Here is a 20,653-nt window from a genome sequence, read left to right on the forward strand (position 1 = left end):
CTTTGAGAGCTCTTTTTCTGTTCACAAAAATGTCAAAAAGAGATAACCACAAAGCGATATTTATTTTATCAATATGTTTATTGATTTTCAGCTTACAAAAAATCACATACATAGGACGAACACATAGAGCCAAAAGCAATACATATATACACAGGACAGCTACTTTGCTTTACATTAAAGCAATATTTAACTGCAAATACTAGGGAAATGTTTTCTTCCACACTTGCCCCTGCTAACATCTCAGTAAATGAGCTAGTAGATCATTTTAATTCAAATATTTGTAAATGTTATAGATGCCATTGCTCCAACTAAGGTAAAGGAAGTGACTGGCAAGAAAATATCTCCATGGAGAAAGGCCATGACCGTGAAAACAGAAAAAAGAGAGTGTGGAAAAGCTGAACGCAGTTGGCGAAAAACAAATCTCCAGGTTCATTTTGAAATCTTTAAAGAGAGACTTGGCCTTTATAATTTGGAATTGAAAAATGCACGACAGTCTTTCTTCTCTGACATCATTGCCAAAAACAACGCACGTGCCTTGTTTGCTACTCTCAACAGACTAACTAACCCCCCAGTGTCAGTAGCCTCTGAGCTTCTATCCACCAGGGCCTGGAATGAATTTGCCTCATTCTTTACTGACAAAATTCTGAAAATCAGACAAGCAGTCAGTGCCTCTGTGTCAGGTACAGCAAATGTGTTGTACCTGTGTCCACCTAAAATCAATTCAAACACCATGACACAGTTCCATCAGATTAATGATAAAGACCTAGAGGACATTATACAACATCTAAAATCCTCCTCCTGCTGCCTTGATATTATACCAACAGGCTTTTTCAAAAATGTTTTTCATTGCATGGCAATGGCAATGGCAAACAAGTCTCTTCACTCAGGTGTATTTCCACAGGCCCTGAAAACTGCAGTCATTAAACCGCTCTTAAAAAAGAATAATCTAGATGCATCAGTAATGAACAATTACAGGCCCATATCAAATCTCCCATTTCTAGGTAAAATCATTGAAAAAGTTGTTTTTCAACAGTTGAGTAATTTCGCGCATTTAAATAACTGTTTCAATCAATCAATCAATCAATGTTTATTTATATAGCCCAATATCACAAATGTTACATTTGTCTCAGTGGTCTTCACAGTGTGTACATAATATCAGTATGACAATACGACACCCTCTGTCTTTAGACCCTCACATCGTACAAGGAAAAACTTCCGGAGAAAACCCACAGTTTAAAGGGAAAAATGGGAGAAACCTCAGGGAGAGCAACAGAGGAGGGATCCCTCTCCCAGGACGGACAGACGTGCAATAGATGCCGTGTGTAAATTGAAAAGATAATACATTTGCAACATAGGTAGTCCAAATGTTTGGAAATGCATGTGTGTATAATAGGAAGATGAATCCACGAGGATATCCATCCAGGACCTATGATCCAGGACCACAGCCACGACTCAAGATCCAGGGCTCGGGATCCAGGACACAGGACAGACAGATGAGGAGTTTTGTTTTGAAACAAAATGTTGAACTGAGCCATGTTGGTTTTCAAAAAGCTGACTTTTCAAAATGAAACATCACTTTTGATCACTTATCATCCATGACTCCGGATCCCGGCGTATATAGGCACCAAAAAGAAAGACATTTGGGGAAGCTGGGTTAATCGGAACATGAGAGTACACAGGTATAGACAGAGATAAGGAAGAAGTAAGATGTCCCCCGACAAACTAAGCCTATATCAGCATAACTATAAGCTTTATCAAAAAGGAAGGTCTTAAGCGCACTCTTAAAAACGGATAGGGTGTCTGCCACCCGAACAAAAACTGAAAGCTGATTCCACAAATGTGGAGCTTGATAAGAAAAGGCTCTGGCTCCCATTGTACTTTTAGAGACTCTAGGAACAACCAACAACCCTGCATTCTTGGAACGCAATGCCCTAATTGGACAGTAGGGTATAATGAGTTCTTTAAGGTAAGATGGCGCCTGCCCATTAAGGGCTTTGTAGGCGAGAAGAATCATTTTAAATTCTATCCTGTGTTCTATAGGGAGCCAGTGTAAGGCAGCCAGAACAGGAGTAATGTGCTCCCTTTTCCTAACTCTGGTTAGTACACGAGCTGCAGCATTTTGAATCAGCTGAAGCGACTTGACTGACTTCTTGGTACACCCTGATAATAAGGAGTTACAATAATCCAGCCTTGAAGTAACAAATGCATGGACTAGCCTGATTTTTGCAATGTTACGTAGATGGAAGTAGGCGGTCCTTGAAATTGATTTTATGTGGGCGTTAAAGGTTAAATCCTGATCAAATATAACACCAAGATTCCTTACAGTCTCACTGGAGGCCAAATGAATGCCATCCATAGTTAGTATATCTTTAGATAATTTGTTTCGTAGATTCTTCGGGCCAAGTACAATAACTTCAGTTTTGGTCGTGTTTAACATCAAAAAATGTAAGGTCATCCACAATTTTAAGTCCTTAAGGCAGTCTTGAATTGTATTTAGATGATTAATTTCATCAGGCTTGATTGATAAATATAGTTGAGTATCATCCGCATAACAATAAAAGTTTACAGAATGATTCCTTATAATATTGCCTAACGGAAGCATATATAATGTGAACAAAATAGGTCCGAGCACTGAGCCCTGTGGCACTCCATGGCTAACTTTGGTTTGCGTGGAAGATTCATCGTTAACACGTACAAACTGAGAGCGTTCAGATAGATAGGACCTAAACAAGCCTAAATCAGTTCCCTGTATGCCAACTAAGTGCTCTAGTCTTTGCAATAAGATATCATGGTCGATAGTATCAAATGCAGCACTAAGATCGAGCAAGACAAGAATAGAGACAAGTCCCTTGTCTGAGGCTATTAGAATGTCATTTGTGACTTTAACCAGAGCTGTATCTGTGCTATGATGTGTTCTAAAGCCAGACTGAAAATCTTCAAATAAATCATTGTTTTTTAAGTAATCACACAGCTGTTTTGCGACCGCTTTCTCAAGAATTTTTGAGAGGAACGGAAGATTAGAAATAGGTCTATAGTTGGCTAAAACCTCTGGATCGAGGTTGTGATTTTTAAGAAGCGGTTTTATCACTGCTACTTTGAATGATTGTGGAACATAGCCTGATAATAAAGACATATTTGTAGAGGAAACTTCTGTGTAGCTATGCAGTGGGAGTCACCGACTCAGGAAGGAGACACGGGAAGAGCAGTAGCTTTGATGTCAAACACATGATGGTTTATTTGGAGTTAACGGCCGGAGGATTCACATCACAAGTCCAAGAGTCAGAGGTTCTGACTTCACGGTAGAGTTGCCACGTCAATTCTGGAGAGCCTCTCTCTTGCCAGCCCATCTAACTGGTTTCGCAGAGAGTAAACAACATATTTGAGGAGATAGCCTAAACAGTGTGGGAACACAGAGCTACTTGCCTCGGACACTTATGACCTCGAAGATTTTACCTTGGAGTCCACAAATACAGAGAAGGAAGTGTCCCAGTGTACCCACAACACAGACCATCTGTATCCCAGTATTGACCGGTCACAGAATGGGAACAATAACATTATTGGCTAAGCCGCCTGTGTCCTTAAAGAAGGTAAACAGACATCGAGGTTTGTCCTGTATGTTACTAATTGGCGTCTTATGATAATTATTTCCACAACAGTCCTCTCTTTTTATCATTTATGATAACCTAAAAACATTAGTCTAATAATAATTTGGTCAATAATTAACTCAATAGGCGTCTCCAGATTCGAGTGTGGTCTCACCTTACATTAATTACATCACAAAGTAGAATAAGATTGAAACATTCAATCACAATGATTGATACAGCCAATCATAATAGGAAAAATCATCTCTCATCAGTGTTTGATCATCTTTTGTCAAAAGCATAATAATGAACACACATAAAACACAGGTGCACAATGGCTAAATATTTGTTTTTAAACTAATATATTTGATCATTTACCATTAGTTAATTTCATTCATCAAACTATAAAATCAAAACCAGCTTGCCGCTTTAAAGATTTACTTCAAGGCAATCACTAGTCAAAAGCATTTTAAAACTCAGGATCGTAAGAGATCCAGCTAAAAATGTACAGTTAGAGTATAGAATTCACACTGGTGATTTGATCAATCTGTAATCTGCAAAAGTGCAGTGTCCTCAATTTTAGGATTACTTTTACCGTTTACTTAAATACGCTTTAGTCAAGAGTAAGGCACTTAGTGAAATCAATACATTCATTTTAGTCAAGTACATTGTTCAAAATCTGAAAAGGAAAAGTTAGGCAAATATTCAAAGACTTTTGTAAAAACCTGGAAAGGAAGGATTACACATTTTTAAACCTTGAATTATTACATTTGTAAATGCTACCACTGATCTGTACCAAATTAAGTCTATCAAGTATTCCTATTAGCCATACTTACCTGAGCTACTTATGGTACTTGGAAAGGATTCTTCTGTGTTTATCTAATGTTGAGAATATCAATTTCTTTAAATTATACTTCTCTAATTTGAAGATCAAATATGCTACATAATTGTTATATGAAATATTATAAATATTTGTTTTGGGCCAAAACTGAAATTAATCCAGTACTTGAAACATCATTGTAGGTCTTTCTATGCATGGATAATACATTAAAGAGTAGTGTTGTTAAGCCTGATTGCTGGATTCAAATCCACTAGAGTGCATGTACCTATCCAGAGGGGAGCCAGAACTTGATAGAGCTTGTCGCCGCACAACCAAACGTAATCTTGTGGCGAGCTAAACCCCACATCACTGGGCCAGGCCAGTTGTATTGCTCACGGTTGCGTTGTCGTTTTCCCAGGCGAGCCGTCATCACGAGGTGGGAATGCTCCATGGGGTGTGTCTGTGTATTCCTTCGGTCGATTTTGTGACACGGAATGTCAGACTCCGCACACCGGTGACACAAACGAGGAACCAGAGAGCATATGGAACCGCTCAGCTGGCACTCGCTCGTGATACCTTGTGTGTAGTGTGTTTTGGTGTATGTAGTGCAAGTGTGGTGCAAGTTGGTGATTAGGACACATCACTTGTTGTCATCTACTTTTGTTGGTGATTAGGACACATCACTTGTTGTCATCTACTTTTGTTGGTGACTAGGACCTTGCAGTGGCTGGCGTGGACCCACGTAGCTCTCTCTCTGACCCTTGGCCTTCAGAGCTGTCCTACTGTAGTTATTGGGTTAACACTTGATAGGGATGTTTTCCTGAGTGCAGACAACTCAAGGTAATGGATTAGCACATTATCATTTAAATACAAAAATAGGATAGGCCCCTCAGAATTATTTGGGAGCCTTCCTGACACATGCACATGCATAAATGTAAGGTTTGTGTTAGTCATTTAACATGCAAGAATCATAAACTCATCAGTCCAAAGTAGAGAAATGTTATTGTAATTTAAAGGTGAGCTAGTCCCTGCGGATATCACCCCTTCTCAATGATTCTAAATGTTATATTAATTCACCATTTACCGTTTGATAACATATTAGTTTATCAGAAATATTTTCCTCTTCCATAAAACAGGTTTGAGAAATAAATGTTCCAATATAAAATCAATTACTCAATATAATTGACTCTTCCCTCCCTTTTCTTACATATGTCTCATATGAAATAATAACTTAGGAGTCTATTTAAGCATGGTGTAATCTATTAATCGAGAATCGAGAAGACTCAGTATCACCTGTGTGCAGCTTACAAAAAAACAAACAATTGTGAGAAACATATATTATGCAGGAACTGTATACCTTTGTTGAAAAAACAAAGCATATCTGATTTGGGAGGAAAAGCTTCTTCCCCCTAACATCTGAGTCACTACTGATGGCATAGCATAAATGATAGTGGGTGTCTGAGGGTGTTTTTACTGAGAAATGTCAAACACATTCAAAACCTTACATTTGAAAACAGGTTTGCATTCCTTCTCTTAAAATGACGTTATCATTGGAAACAATAAAAGCTAATTGTTTTGATGTAGAATCTATCAATTGAATTGTTAGAGCAGAACAGAATGATCGTATTGTAGCCTGAGTACCGTGCAGCCTTCAGTTTCACCAGGTGGAAACATTGTCCATATAATGGGAATACATGTAGAACTAGACATTTAAGAGGCCCCTGACATTTAGGCCTATTTTAAAAAATAGTAGGGGCTTTTAACAGCTTGCCAACCTACAGGCATCCTCTGCATAGCAGTATGAATAGCCTTAAAAAAACAACCCACTCTGCGGTAACGAGAGTCATATTTCTGAACCAAATGCCCTAAGTTAAGCCGTTAGTCCCATCTGACTGACCCAAGGGTTGGTGCTGGTGTGACCGGGAGGCTTCCAGGTGTTCAGATGTCAAGCTTTCAGTTCATGGCTTGGTGGGGGGAGTGGCCCACGTTAGACAGTATTGTTCAGTTTGAGGAGCGGCATTGTCTCTGGAAGCTCAGACCAGACCATTAATGTCATTTCATGTAGAGCAGCCATAGCATCTCTGTGACTGCACTCAGCCGGACTGTAGCAAGGTAGAACTGGGTGACTCTTAGTGAAGCCGTCCAAGGCCATAGACAGAATGGAACCACGTACCAACAAAAGGGACACAAGGTCATCAATGTCTCTCTTTACCATTGGCCTAATTGCACAACAAATTAGTGGGAAAAATGTGGAGCACTAATCCATCATCATGTGAAATGTTGAGTTAATCTAAATAATTACTTATGGGTTGAAATCAAATTAACATTAGAACTAAAGTCAGTCATAATTGGACTTTGCACGGATCCGAATCTAAGCAATACACCATTTCCCCAGCTCTGTAATGAAAAGGATAACAAGATTAGGTACATTACAGGAGTGTTCCACACCCAAACATGCACACTTATCTTATTCTAGTAGAGATTAGAGGACAAGGTCTAATGTTGTGAACAAAATGATCAAATCAAAGTTATTTTGTTTATTGTTATGTACCTAATTTAATTTAATAATTAATCTTGAATTACTAATAACTTTAAAGAAGGCAACAATTTACAATTTGGATGAAGTGATTACTCATCCAAAGTGTGTGTGTGTGTGTGCTTATCTGCCCAAGGTTTCAAACATTTGGGACAGCACAGCAGTGAGAATGTTATGAGAACCAATCTGTTGTTTATACTAAACTCGAAGGAAGCTAGACTGGAACATTTTAAATAAATCAAAACACTTGCACATTAATTAAATACATTTCACATTTAGCTCGAGCTGGGTTCAATACTTTTCTTTATGGTATTTAAAATTGGGCTCGAGTAGAAACCCTGGATTTGGCTTGCAACACAAAGTGATACTGATCTCTGTAGGACTTGGAAATGTTATGATTCAAAGTGTGGGCCTGTGGAAAAGAGGCCCTTGGAAAACAACACCTATTTTGTAACTGTAATTACTTATTTTAAAGAAATTGCAACATTATACTTTTAAAGAATTGCTCAATTAATTTAACACATTTATTATGCACAAAATAAAAACTTCAACAAATATATTGATCCTGGCTTAACCAGCAACCTTTACTCTGTTGTTCATAAGCTCGGTTTCAGAAAACTTGTCAGTAGTTTAACAACTATTTTAATTTTAGTATTGTCTATGGAGACCAATTGGTTGATACTAGAAATATTTTCAAGCAGTTTAATAAAGAGTGTTAAACTATTTTTTAAACTGTAATTGAACTTCAACTTATATTAATCACCTGATTCCAGTGGCCAGTTGGAACAGAATAATTAACACAGTTTCCATTTTGCTGCAACAGCGCAAAAGGTTTCAACAACAATTAGTATTATGTCTGAGTCTTGTTCTGCCTTATCTGCTTTGTTTCGGAATGTGTTCAATACATTACGTTTTTATTCATTATTACTATACAATACATAGATTAAGAATAAATGAAACAAATAATACAACATTGACCTAAAACCAGATTTTGCAACCCTGATCTCCTCAGGCAGGTCTCTGAGGGTCTCGGGGCGCAAGACGGGGCATAGGGTTTATACAAGGTCACAAAGATATCTTAACATACCAGCAATACCATTTAAGAATGGATTCTTAAAGCAATATAATCTTATTTTCTTCTTACACCTAGCGCTTACCCTGAACAGTGTGCTTCTTGTTTACATTTTCCCCTGCACACAGAGGCAGGACATAAAAACACTTTTTATTTTTCTCAAGTCATTTACTTTTGGTGAGATAATTAAAGTTTAGTTCATTTTACCCTGTCTATGGACTGATTAATTATTGTTACAAAACATACACAAGACGGCGGGACAAACCAATATAGACCCCCATACAAACAATCAGACAAACAAAACATGAACTCGTAATAAACACCAGCGCGACAGCAAAGCTCATCCAGCTCAATTTAGTCCGGATTTTAGAGATCTTAGAGGGGGTGGGGTATTCTCTCCAGTGCGGCGTCTTCTCACGCCTCACCCTTGCATACAAGTGATTTATCGGTGCCTGAAAGCCGTCCAAGAACGATAACTAGCTTATCCTCTTGCGACAACCACTAGGCTATTTCTTTCTAGTGGCGCTGTGCCCCCCCGATCGGAGCCCACAGACTTTTCCCTGCCCTTTCTCTCCAAACAACAGCTCAGTTGACTGTAGTCCGTACGACCAGCCTATATCTACTCGCCATCAAGTTCACCTCAAGGTGAAACACAGTTTGCCTATGCTTGCTTGCCACTACACACCTCTGATCAATTAGCCTATAATTTTATGTATGCACTCCTGACCACCACCTGCTCCAGAGAGCCGTAGCGCATCGGGTGATGCACGCACTTCGCGCTGGCCCGTCTAACCATGAGAAAAGCGGTCCTAAACAACGAGTGCTTTTAGACCGTCCCGTTTGAAGGACGGTGGTGCCGTGAGTTAAAGCCTATAGGCAATAAGCTGTGACTTTCTCCCTCTCAGCCTGCACTGCTCCAGCCCCACACACACACGGTGAGGTTTTACACACACACGCAAGGCTGCAGCTGGAGCCGTGTTTTTACAGAGAGGTGATAGCAGCAAATATCTTTGGCTGCTTATTTTCAACTGCTGTGCTTAGCCACTACGACCCCCAAAATCCGGCGATTTGTCCAATACAAATCTTTTGCATTGCTTTCAATTCACACAGAAGCTCCACTTCACTGATGCTCTTTCTTTAAGGTATCTCTAAACATGAGCTGTGTATGCCTGTATGGCACTTCCGTCCCGAGCAGCATACACAGAGGAAATAAGCCAGGACTGAGTCCCCAGACACTGATTCCCTGGGTTTATCATCCCCAAATGTTCATTAACCAAAAGGAAACGCAGCCGATCAGTTTCACAGGTAATTTTAGGATACCGTCAATCACAGATTCTGATAAGGCAATGTCCAAAGTAGATTTGAAAATCACACTTACCACAATCTGAAGATCTGTTGGCATCCTGCCGACAACGCCAATTTGTAGTGGAAACTTCTGTGTAGCTATGCAGTGGGAGTCACCGACTCAGGAAGGAGACACGGGAAGAGCAGTAGCTTTGATGTCAAACACATGATGGTTTATTTGGAGTTAACGGCCGGAGGATTCACATCACAAGTCCAAGAGTCAGAGGTTCTGACTTCACGGTAGAGTTGCCACGTCAATTCTGGAGAGCCTCTCTCTTGCCAGCCCATCTAACTGGTTTCGCAGAGAGTAAACAACATATTTGAGGAGATAGCCTAAACAGTGTGGGAACACAGAGCTACTTGCCTCGGACACTTATGACCTCGAATATTTTACCTTGGAGTCCACAAATACAGAGAAGGAAGTGTCCCAGTGTACCCACAACACAGACCATCTGTATCCCAGTATTGACCGGTCACAGAATGGGAACAATAACATTATTGGCTAAGCCGCCTGTGTCCTTAAAGAAGGTAAACAGACATCGAGGTTTGTCCTGTATGTTACTAATTGGCGTCTTATGATAATTATTTCCACAACAATATTCATAATATTTAATAAAGAAGTGCTAATTAATGGAAAAACTTCCTTCAACAGCTTAGTTGGAATTGGGTCTAACATGCACGTTGATGGTTTAGAAGAGAGAATCATTGAATTTAATTGTTCAAGGTTTATGGCTGAAAAGCATTCTAGTTTACTATCTAGTGTAATATTAGAACTTACGTTTCCGGGAGCTGTTGATAACACTATACTGGTCAAAGGCAAGAGGTCATTCATTTTGTTTCTAAGAGTAACAATTTTATCGGTAAAAAAGCACTTAAAATCATTACTACTGAGTGCTATGGGAATAGAAGGCTCAATCGAGCTGTGGCTCTCTGTCATTCTGGCTACAGTGCTGAAAATAAATCTTGCATTATTCTTATTCTCATCTATTAATGAAGAGTAGTAGGCTGCTCTCGCTTTACGCAGTGCTTTCTTATATTCATTGAGAGTAATATGCCAAATTAAACGAGATTCTTCAAGTTTAGTGGAACGCCATATCCTTTCAAGTTGTCTCGACTTTTGCTTTATTTTGCGGGTTTCGGCATTATGCCATGGAGCTAATCTATGTTGTTTTATTTTCTTCTTTTTCAAAGGAGCAACAGAGTCTAATTTTATTTGCAGCGCATCTGTAGCACTATCAACAACATGATCAATTTGGGGTGGTGTACATTTTGTATAAGTTTCCTCCCTTACATGCAGACATGCTATCGAGTTAAGTATTGGTGGAATCTCTTCCTTAAATTTGGCTATAGCACTAACAGATAGGTTTCTGCTGCAGGAGCTTTTGACTAATGCTTTGTAGTCTCGTAACAGTACTTCAAAAGTTACTAAGAAATGGTCGGATAAAGCAGGATTATGCGGTTCGACTAATAGTTGCTCAATTTCAATACCATAAGTCAGAACAAGGTCGAGAGTGTGATTATAGCAGTGGGTTGGTTTATTTACACTCTGACAGAAACCAACATAATCTAATATAGAGTTAAATGCAACAGTAAGGCTATTTTTATCATCGTCAACATGAATATTAAAGTCACCTACGATAATTACTTTATCTGTTTTAAGAACCAAAGTTGATAAAAACTCAGAGAATTCTGATAAGAATTCTGAATAAGGACCTGGTGCACGGTACACTGTAACAAATAAGATTGGCTGCAAAGTTTTCCAGGTCGGATGCGTAAGACTAAAAACGAGGCTTTCAAAGGAGGTATCATTTAATTTTGGTTTAGTATTGATAAGTAAACTTGAGTCAAAGATTGCTACAACTCCACCTCCTCGGCCTGTGCCCCGGGCAATATGAGTATTGATATGGCTGGGTGGAGTGGCCTCATTTATGCTGACATATTCTTCATGTCTCAACCAAGTTTCAGTGAGACAGCATATATCAATATTATAATCTGATATTAAATCATTTACCAATATTGCTTTAGATGCTAGAGATCTTATGTTTAAGAGACCACATTTAATCTTCCTGTTTTGTTGCACTGTAGTAGTTGTTACATTTACTTGTATTAGGTTATTATTTATGACACCTCTTTTAGGTTTTACCTTAAATTGTCCTTGGGCAGACACACACACCGTTAATATTGGGTATTTTATTGGGTTCGGGATTCCTATGGATGACTGCCTAGGAGAGAGCGCAGAGAAGCGTGTAAGACTGCGACTCCGCCTCCTGGTCTCAACTCCAGTTTGTCATGGATTAAGTCCACAAAGCCCTGAAATGTTTGCCGAAATGAGATCTGCACTTTCCAAAGTAGGATGAATGCCGTCTCTCTTAATCAGACCAGGTTTTCCCCAGAAGGCTGTCCAATTATTTACGAAGCCCACATTGTTTGCTGGGCACCACCAAGACAACCAGCGCTGAAATGATGACATGCTATACATGTCATCATTGATCAGATTGGGGAGGGGACCAGAGAAGATTACGGTGTCCGAAATTGTTTTAGCATAACTACACACCGACTCCACATTAAGTTTGGTGCATTCTGATTGGCGTAAACGAATATCATTACCACCGACATGAATAACAATCCTACTGTATTTATGTTTATTTTTAGCCAGCAGTTTAAGATGCGCCTCAACGTCGCCCGCTCTGGCCCCCGGAATGCATGTGACTGTGGAGGCTTCGGTCTCTAATCTCACGTGTCTCATAATAGAGCTACCAATAACCAGAGTTGGCTTCTCAGCGGGTGTCTCGCTGAGTGGGGAATATCTGTTAGATACGTGAACGGGTTGGTGGGGACCTGCGGGTTTCGCGTTATGCCCCTTCTGAACAGTCACCCAGTCTCCCTGCTGCTCGGGAGTTGCCGGGGGACGGCTAAGAGGAGCTACATTTTGCCAGTCCGCACCGGCTAACATGGGCTTTACTGTAGCTGAGTTACTTTCTAAGATGCGGAGCCGGGCTTCTATGGCTATGATTCCCGCCTCCAACCTAACAACTATACTACATTTAACACATGTATCGGTACCAGTAAAGGAGGTAGGGAAGTAACCAAACATGAGACAGTTAGAGCAGGAAATAGCACCCGAGGGTGGGGAAAGAGCCATGGCTAGCTATCAAGCTAAAGTAGCTACCGTTAGCAGACCCGAAAAGAGTGTAGGCAACTGTGGAGTTACAGTCGCTAAGAGAAGGAGAGTTGTGAGTGCTTAAGCTGTGGTAACGTGTGATTACAACGTCAGGCAGTTGCCGTGATCAAGAGTTTTAAAACGATCGATTAAGTTAAGATAATAAGCTATCAGCAACAGAACAGGCACACGGGATACCCGGAGATGACAACAACAACCGGAAGTTACAACATGCTTACCGCAATAGTGGTCCGTGTAGAAACAGCCTGGTAACTTCCAACTTCCACTTGGCTTTCGGCCAAACCACAGCACAGAACGTATTACTTATTAGATCTCAGTGCTGCGTTTGACACTGTTGACCACAACATATTACTAGACAGACTGGAAAACTGGGTGGGACTTTCGGCAACAGTTCTAAATTGGTTTGAATCCTACTTAAAGGACAGCAAAAATGTTGTTTCTATAGGTAAATACACATCTGAGTTGAAAAATATGACATGTGGGGTTCCTCAAGGCTCCATCCTGGGGCCTCTTCTCTTAAACATCTACATCCTACCACTGGCTCAGATAATGAATAACAACAAAATAAGTTACCATAGCTATGCGGATGACACATACATTTACATAACCATTTCACCAGGAGACTATGCTCCAAATCAGACACTGCATTGAACAAATCAATGACTGGATGTGTCAGAACTTTCTCCAATTAAACAAAGATAAAACTGAGGTAATGGTTTTTGGAGCCAAGGCAGAACGTATCAAAGTTAGCTCTGAGCTTCAGTCTGCAATGTTCAAAACAACAGATAAAGCCAGAAATGTAGGTGTAGTCATGGTAGTCAGCATACTATGACCTTAACAATATATCGAGGATTAAAAAGACTAATGTCACAGCAGGATTTAGAAAAACTTGTCCATGCTTTTATCTTCAGTAGACTCGACTACTGTAATGGTGTCTTTACAGGTCTCACTAACAAATCTATTAGAAAGCTGCAGCTAATTCAGAACACTGCTTCTCGAGTCCTCAATAACACTAAGAAAGTAGATCACATCACTCCTGTTCTGAAGTCTTTACACTGGCTTCTTGTGTGTCAAAGAATAGATTTCAAAATACTGCTGCTGGTTTATAAAGCACTGAACGGTTTAGGCCCAAAATACATTTCTGACCTACTGCTAAATTATTAACCATCCAGAACTCTCAGGTCTTCAGGGACTGGTCAGCTTTCTGTCCCCAGAGTCAGAATTGAACATGGAGAAGTTCAGTTATTATGCTTCAAATATCTGGAACAAACTACCAGGAACCTGCAGGTCCACTGCAACTCTGACTACTTTTGAATCCAGGCTGACTTTTATTTTTGCCGCTGCTTTTAATTAAACTATTCATACCTTAAACTGCACTGTAACTTTTCCATGCATTTTTTTATTTTAATGTTTCTTTTATTATTTTTAATTTTTAATTACTGTTTTTAAATGCCATTTTCTTAATGTTTTTCATTTTTTTAAAGCACTTTGAATTGCCTTGTGTTGAAAGATGCTATATAAATAAACTTGCCTTGCCTTAGGCATGTTTAACATATCAGATTTTCAGAGTAATGTAGTTCAATTAATACAGTAGTATAATCTTCAAATTAAAGCTGCAAAATCCTAAAAAGGGTCCAAAAAGGATCTGGTCTGGTTGCCTTAAATGAAAGTAAACTTGGCATTCATAGGCAAATGAAAAATAACGACTTGTAGTGTTGGCGTGGGAGGTGTGCTGAACCCCCCCCGCAGACATATGTCCGAGCGTGGGAAAACTCAGCGGAGAAATGCAGAAGGGTGAAATTATTTGAATCAAAATTGTTACAGCTCAAATGCATTGCAACGACTTTGTTGAAAACTTGAAAGTTAAATGTTTAACTGGAAGAATAGGAAAAATAGTGAAGAAGCTTAATATTTAAAATAAAATGTTTAAAAAAGGTATAAACAACAACATGTACAGCCTCAATGTCCTGAAATAGCTGAATAATGTAATAGTTGAATGGTTTCTGTAGCTGAAAGTAGGCTGAAGGAGTTACATATCAGATGTAAGTAGTAGTGAATTAATTTGTATTAGGAAGAGAAAATAAAGTAAAAAGGCTTGGGAAAGCAGCAGAATATTTTGACTGCAAACTTTTCGACTAAAACCATACGTCACCAATAATGTATAAAATATGTGGAACATGTTGAAGTCAGTATGAAGTCTCTATCAGACAGAAAATAATAGGCTGAGACAGTCTAGTGCAGGGGTGCCCAACCTTTTTTGAACCGAGAGCTACTTTTAAAGTTGCCAGTCTGCCGAGATCTACCAGTCCAAATAGAGAGGCGTGGCCATTACTGACAGCCTACTACCAGGTAAATACACACTTTGACTTGTATAAAACGGACCTTTGTACGATTAATACTTCATAAAATACTGCAGATCCTTTATTTTACCTCTTTCTAATCTACACACATACAAGTATTTAACTGAAGTGACACAACAGTGTTGTTGATACGGAGTTGGAGTTTATTCACACGTCACTACAGTGGGTAATGTTTTCAAGAAACATTGAACAGTGCTGCCACATATGACACAGGAGAAAAATAAAATACACTGAACCCTTTCTTTGCCATTATATAAAAATAGTGTTGATACAAAAGTATAAATTAGGCTTACTAATAAAACAACTCAGATCTGAAGCTGCACAGGAATCTGCTGCCAAAGTGCAATACAAAGACAACATGAATAGAATCAAACCCTTTTTTTGTTGCATTTTAGTAGAGTATAAAAATAAATGCCTTTTAAAATAGGATGCAAGCAACACTAGTTTCTTAACCTGAATTGATAATAGACTATACTCAATTTAAACAGAACAGATCTTAATGTGTGCATTCTTATACCATATTGTATAATAATTATAATGAATAAGTTCAAACAAACTAAAACTTACAGCTGATTAATAACGGTATCTAACTTGAGTTTTTATTATATCAAAAACCTGTTGAAATGCTACTGTTATTTTTACTGTCCCCAAAAAGCGCATCTGCAGCCTCCAGGAATGCTTCTTTCACAACTTCGCCATCTTTGAAAGACTTCATGTGTTTCGCAAGAACGTGACTGACACGATAAGATGCTTTGGTAGCAGCCTTGCTCTTGTTGTTGGGCCTGGTGAAAATGGACTGCTGTGCATTTAGCTGTCCTTTCAGGCCCCTCCCCTTTTGGAGCGTAGGGCAGAATTAGGAGGGAATTCCGTCTCGTAGCGTTTGTGCACTGTTTTGAAATGCCGCTCCTAAATTACCCTTCTTCGATAAAGCCACGCTCGCATTGCAGATGAGACAGATGGACTTTGAATTGGAATAGATACAAAAATAATCATCCTCCCACTCGGAGTGAAAATTATATATTTTGGGCTTTTTTGCTTCTGCCATAATTGCTGTCTTGTGTGTGTGCGGACTGTGACTCCTGTTGACACGGACAACGTCAGCGAACTAGTGCCCACTGCCCACCAGCCACGCCCCCACACATGGGGTCACGCCGGCCAATCACAAAGCTTTGATGCGTTCATGTGCATTATTCTGGCACAGGAAGATTATGTTATAGGATGTTAACGATAAAACAGAATATTGTTGTTCTATTTTTAGACACATCTCGCGATCGACTGGGAATCTCCCCGCGATCGACCGGTCGATCGCGATCGACTGGTTGGGCACCCCTGGTCTAGTGTGTTTGTCAGTGTTTGTTTCTGTGCTGAGCACCTAATCATAATAAATAATCATAACACCTGTGTGAGCCCAGAGATCAAAGTTTTTAATCTGCCCAGCAACACCATGATTATCAACTGCAGAACTGAGTCCCATTAAGAATGCATTGAGGATCATATCTGACAATTTTGCCACCTGTTCAAAAACTATAGCTCCTATCAAAAAATTAACAGACCGTGAGCATCAGGGAACCCCAATGAACTGATATATGTTTTTTTGGGGGGTTTTGTGTGGTAAATGTGGAGATGGGAGCAGTTTGTTTAAAGTTGACTTCTCTCTGTTCTGAAGAAAGAACCAGACACATTTAACATGGGAGTCTATTGGGAGCTAGGTGGACTTTTTGACAAGTTCATAACTCTTCATGCCCTCAAGAGGCATTTTGTTTAATATTTTTTCTTAATTTTTTTAAATGTTTCAACGTAGGAGAGGTTTTCCATAAACAGCATTCACACTAATACAAATTTGAAGAACTATAGTGGATTGCTGTGGCACAGCATTCGCACTAATAATGACATCATGTTATTTCCAGGCTTGATAAAGCTCCTTAAAGACAAACAAGACATTTTATGACTGCCTTTACATTCTGAGGAGCTTGTAATGCTACGGGATTACAAACACTTGCATGATCTCATGAGCCGAGAACTCCTCCATCCTCTTCACATGAGTGACATTTACATTTTATTTAAACATCTGCTCAATGTAGACATCTGAATGCGCCTGGACAGACTGACTCTCTCTGTGTCTGTCTTCAGCATGCATTCACAAACTCATCATCAACCAACAAAATATACATTTACAGTCAAATAAAATATTTTTATTTTTATATTGGTAACTGCATCGGCAATAGGCAAAACATGCATAACGGTAAAAATCCAATATCATCCATCAAGACTTTTCAACCTGTTATGTTTCCTTTTACAATGTATTCAATGCCAGAGCCTGATAGACTATCACTGTACTTATTCACATTATAAGGATGGAAGTGCTTTAAACTTCAGTCTGTTTGGGCTTTCCAGTAATATCAATATCATATATGCATATTATTGTTTGTGCTGTGGTGTTATTACTGTTAGCAACACTATGAAAATACTATTTGCATGAGTTTACCAACTGTTAAAACCATGTGTTAACAGTCTGTCTACCAGCCTCATTAATGATTTGATGACTGAATGATGTTAAAGTGTAACATGTATCATCTGTAGTGATCTTTGGTTGCCAATGTGTTTGAAACAATCAGCTGTTAAAGTATCTGAAATCCTGACCCCTGCTGTGTTGTGTGTGCAGGATCCTGGCCACTGTGGGGGCAGACTTTGATCTGAGAACACTAAGAGCGGTGAGAGTACTGCGGCCCCTCAAACTAGTATCCGGCATTCCAAGTGAGTTACCTGCACATGTAAACAGATTCCTATCAAAATGGGGTCCCAAGGTGGGTAGATCTGCGGACGGAACGCTCTGGGCGGCTCTGTGTATACGTCCTATACGATCATTTCCTGATAATGATAAAGCCATAGCCCCGCCTCTCCCCACCTCTGCTGCTCACTGCTGTAGCATGGTCAGTAGCTACTGTCAGTAGCTACTGCTACTGCTACTGACCATGCTACAGAAGTTACTGCAAAATCTACAGCTCCTCTACCACAACCATCAGCAACAAGTGGACATGGAGAACTACATGAACTACATGTTGCTAAATCCACCACGGAGCATAAACAAAAGGGCAACCATGCTCCGGGGTCTTCTTCGCTGCTTTTGGTGTATTTTGTGGCGGAAGTACAGCGCCACTTACAGGCCCGGCATATGTACTACAGCGTCTCCAGCGGGTCGAGCAGTCTCGTGTGAAAGGACAAGTTTCTGCAAACGGTCTGAACAAAACATTGCGTGTCATTACATGTTTACATTACATGACATTTGTTAGGCGCTTTTATCCAAAGCGACTTACATACATTCAATACTGTGGACAATCCCCACAGGAGCAATTTGGGGTGAAGTGTTTTGCCCAGGGACACAACGACATGCTGACTGCAGTGGGACTCAAACTGGCTATCCCCTGATTTGAAGTTCAGCACACTACCCACTGAGCCACAGCCTCCCTCATCTGCAGGGTGGGGAGGGTTACTTTAAAATTGTAATCCATTACAATAACTAGTTACATGTCAAAACATGTAATCAGTAACCTAATCTGAGTATCACAATATGAAAGTAACCTGATTACTTTCTCTTACTTTTGGATTACCTCAATATCAAGTGCAATGTAAATCCCGATAGCAATGAATATCTGAAGTGCTTTGACAAAAAATCCATGAAAAAATGTCATCTGTGGAAGCCGTAATACTGTACAAAGTACAACCAATCCGTTTAGCCGGGCCGGCTAAACGGATTGGATTGCCGCCCTGTCTGTCAGCCTTCCATCTCGTGCACGCACAAATGTATCTCGTGCCCTCATTGGGCGTGCCGTCATTGGGCGTGCATTGCAGCAGTACTTCAATGACTCGCCAGCAACAGGCGGCCACTTTCACCAGTCTGCTGACGTCATGTGCGCGTTCATGTGTGTTGGAGGAGGTGCTCTGTAAGGAAGTCTGAAGGAAGGGGCGGATTCTTTTCGGCTGTGTACTTTCAAATTTTAGTGCACTCGAGCCGGTTTCTGAAACTTACCTACCCCACCTTTAAGTAATATATAATTATAATATGTAACAATGTAACCTTATAAAAGTTTAAACAAAGATATTTCATATATTCTTACCTAAACCTCTGTAAAATACTACTAATAATAATAGTGCTGCCGATTAAAAAAGATTAAAAAGAGATTGTGTCAATCGCAATAAGAATTTGTATTTTAGGGGAAATCAACCAAATACTTGTGTGGTGTAATAAAGAACAGACATGAGAGGCATTGAAGTTGTCCTCTCACACTCAGAGCAGTGGCATCTGAAGCCAAAGGGCCTGGCTTTCTAGAACAATAATTCTCTGATCTGGGCTCAAAGAGAGTGCCCACTCACTTTTTCCTTAAGCCCCGCCTGTGACAAAACTAGCTACATTTTAAAAGCTTGTTTTTTGTTGCTAAAGGTCAGATTCAAGCCATTTAATAATTATAATGCATACATAACATGTCCTCTATTACATTTAACCTGTTGATCAAATTGATATGAAACAAATAAGATGCATAATGCTGTGACATTAATGTCATATCGGGACTTTAACATTCAAATGTCACAGCAAACATAATGTGACATATAGGTCACAATAAGAAATATGATTATGATCAGCTCAGTTAATTTAGCTGATTCAAAGATATTAGGTTAATATATTCGATAATATTTTCTGACCCTAATGGTTTGAATAAGGGCTATTCTAGTGTTCGTATTGGGTAGTTGATTTGGATAAAAATCAATTACAGCTGATATACAGACCCTTTATTAAAACATATTTAATGTTAGCAAGTACAACTGTGCTCCTCCCATAATAATAAGTCAAAATGTTTGACATAAAACAAACTTTGTCTTTATGCTACAGTATCTGTTGGCTCAAATTGACATCACATTCACCTTCCCAGTGTCTTACACTTATATATGAAGGCTCCCCACACATATGGTTTTACATAAAAACACTGAACAGTTTTCTATTAGCACAAAGAGAAGATGTTAATTATTATACCTGAAAAGTCAGAAAAAGGTTGATACTAAATGTAACTGACTCAGTAACAGATCACAGTCGTGTCCCCACCTAAACCAAAGTGCCCAAAGCAAACCACAGAGAACCACTCTGGTGTACACCTGCCATCCAGATACATGAAGCGTCTCATTCTATTATAGAAAAAAGAAAAGTTTCCTGTAAATATAAACAAGAACAAGATGTTCTGATTATGTAAAAGATCAGGAAAATGATAATGACAAATGAATTCAGTACTATAAAACCTGCTTTTCTAAGAGACATAGTCGGTCTCACATGAATGTAAACACCAGGTACTCGCTATATGTATTCATGTCAAATGCTTTCATAAGTAACAACCAAGGGAACTGTTAAAATGTATTTTATGTTCACGCAATATGTTATAGCATTAACTCAATCAAGAGAATGTCTATAATATGTCTCGTGTTGTGCCCATTAATGACTCCCTCAGCTGGAGAAACAATCCACCAATGAGAGCTTTGTTGGCAGAACCCATTGCCGACTTGAAATCATGTTGGCAGGATGTATTGCTTCTTCTGATTAGTTCAAACAAAAACATAAATAATACCACGACCAATCAGGAATCTGGTAACATGAACACAATGTCACACTGATTGATCAGTCTTAACATGTGGTGTTTCCCGTCTGTCCCTACTCTCTCCAATAAAGGCTAACACAATATAAATTAATAATTTTTTTAAATGTCAGTTTTGAAATG

General features: G+C 39.3%; 1 protein-coding gene across 1 annotated transcript in view; it reads left to right on the top strand.

Annotated features, from left to right (window-relative positions):
• cacna1ba (calcium channel, voltage-dependent, N type, alpha 1B subunit, a) overlaps positions 1–20,653 on the top strand; it is a 331,900-nt gene that overhangs the window by 49,755 nt on the left and 261,492 nt on the right. The window contains 1 exon segment of the mRNA XM_034200269.1: positions 17,557–17,648. Coding sequence (XP_034056160.1) covers positions 17,557–17,648 — 92 coding nt within the window.

Source organism: Gymnodraco acuticeps, unplaced genomic scaffold (assembly GCF_902827175.1).
Source record: "Gymnodraco acuticeps unplaced genomic scaffold, fGymAcu1.1, whole genome shotgun sequence".
Classification (NCBI taxonomy): Eukaryota; Metazoa; Chordata; class Actinopteri; order Perciformes; family Bathydraconidae; genus Gymnodraco; species Gymnodraco acuticeps.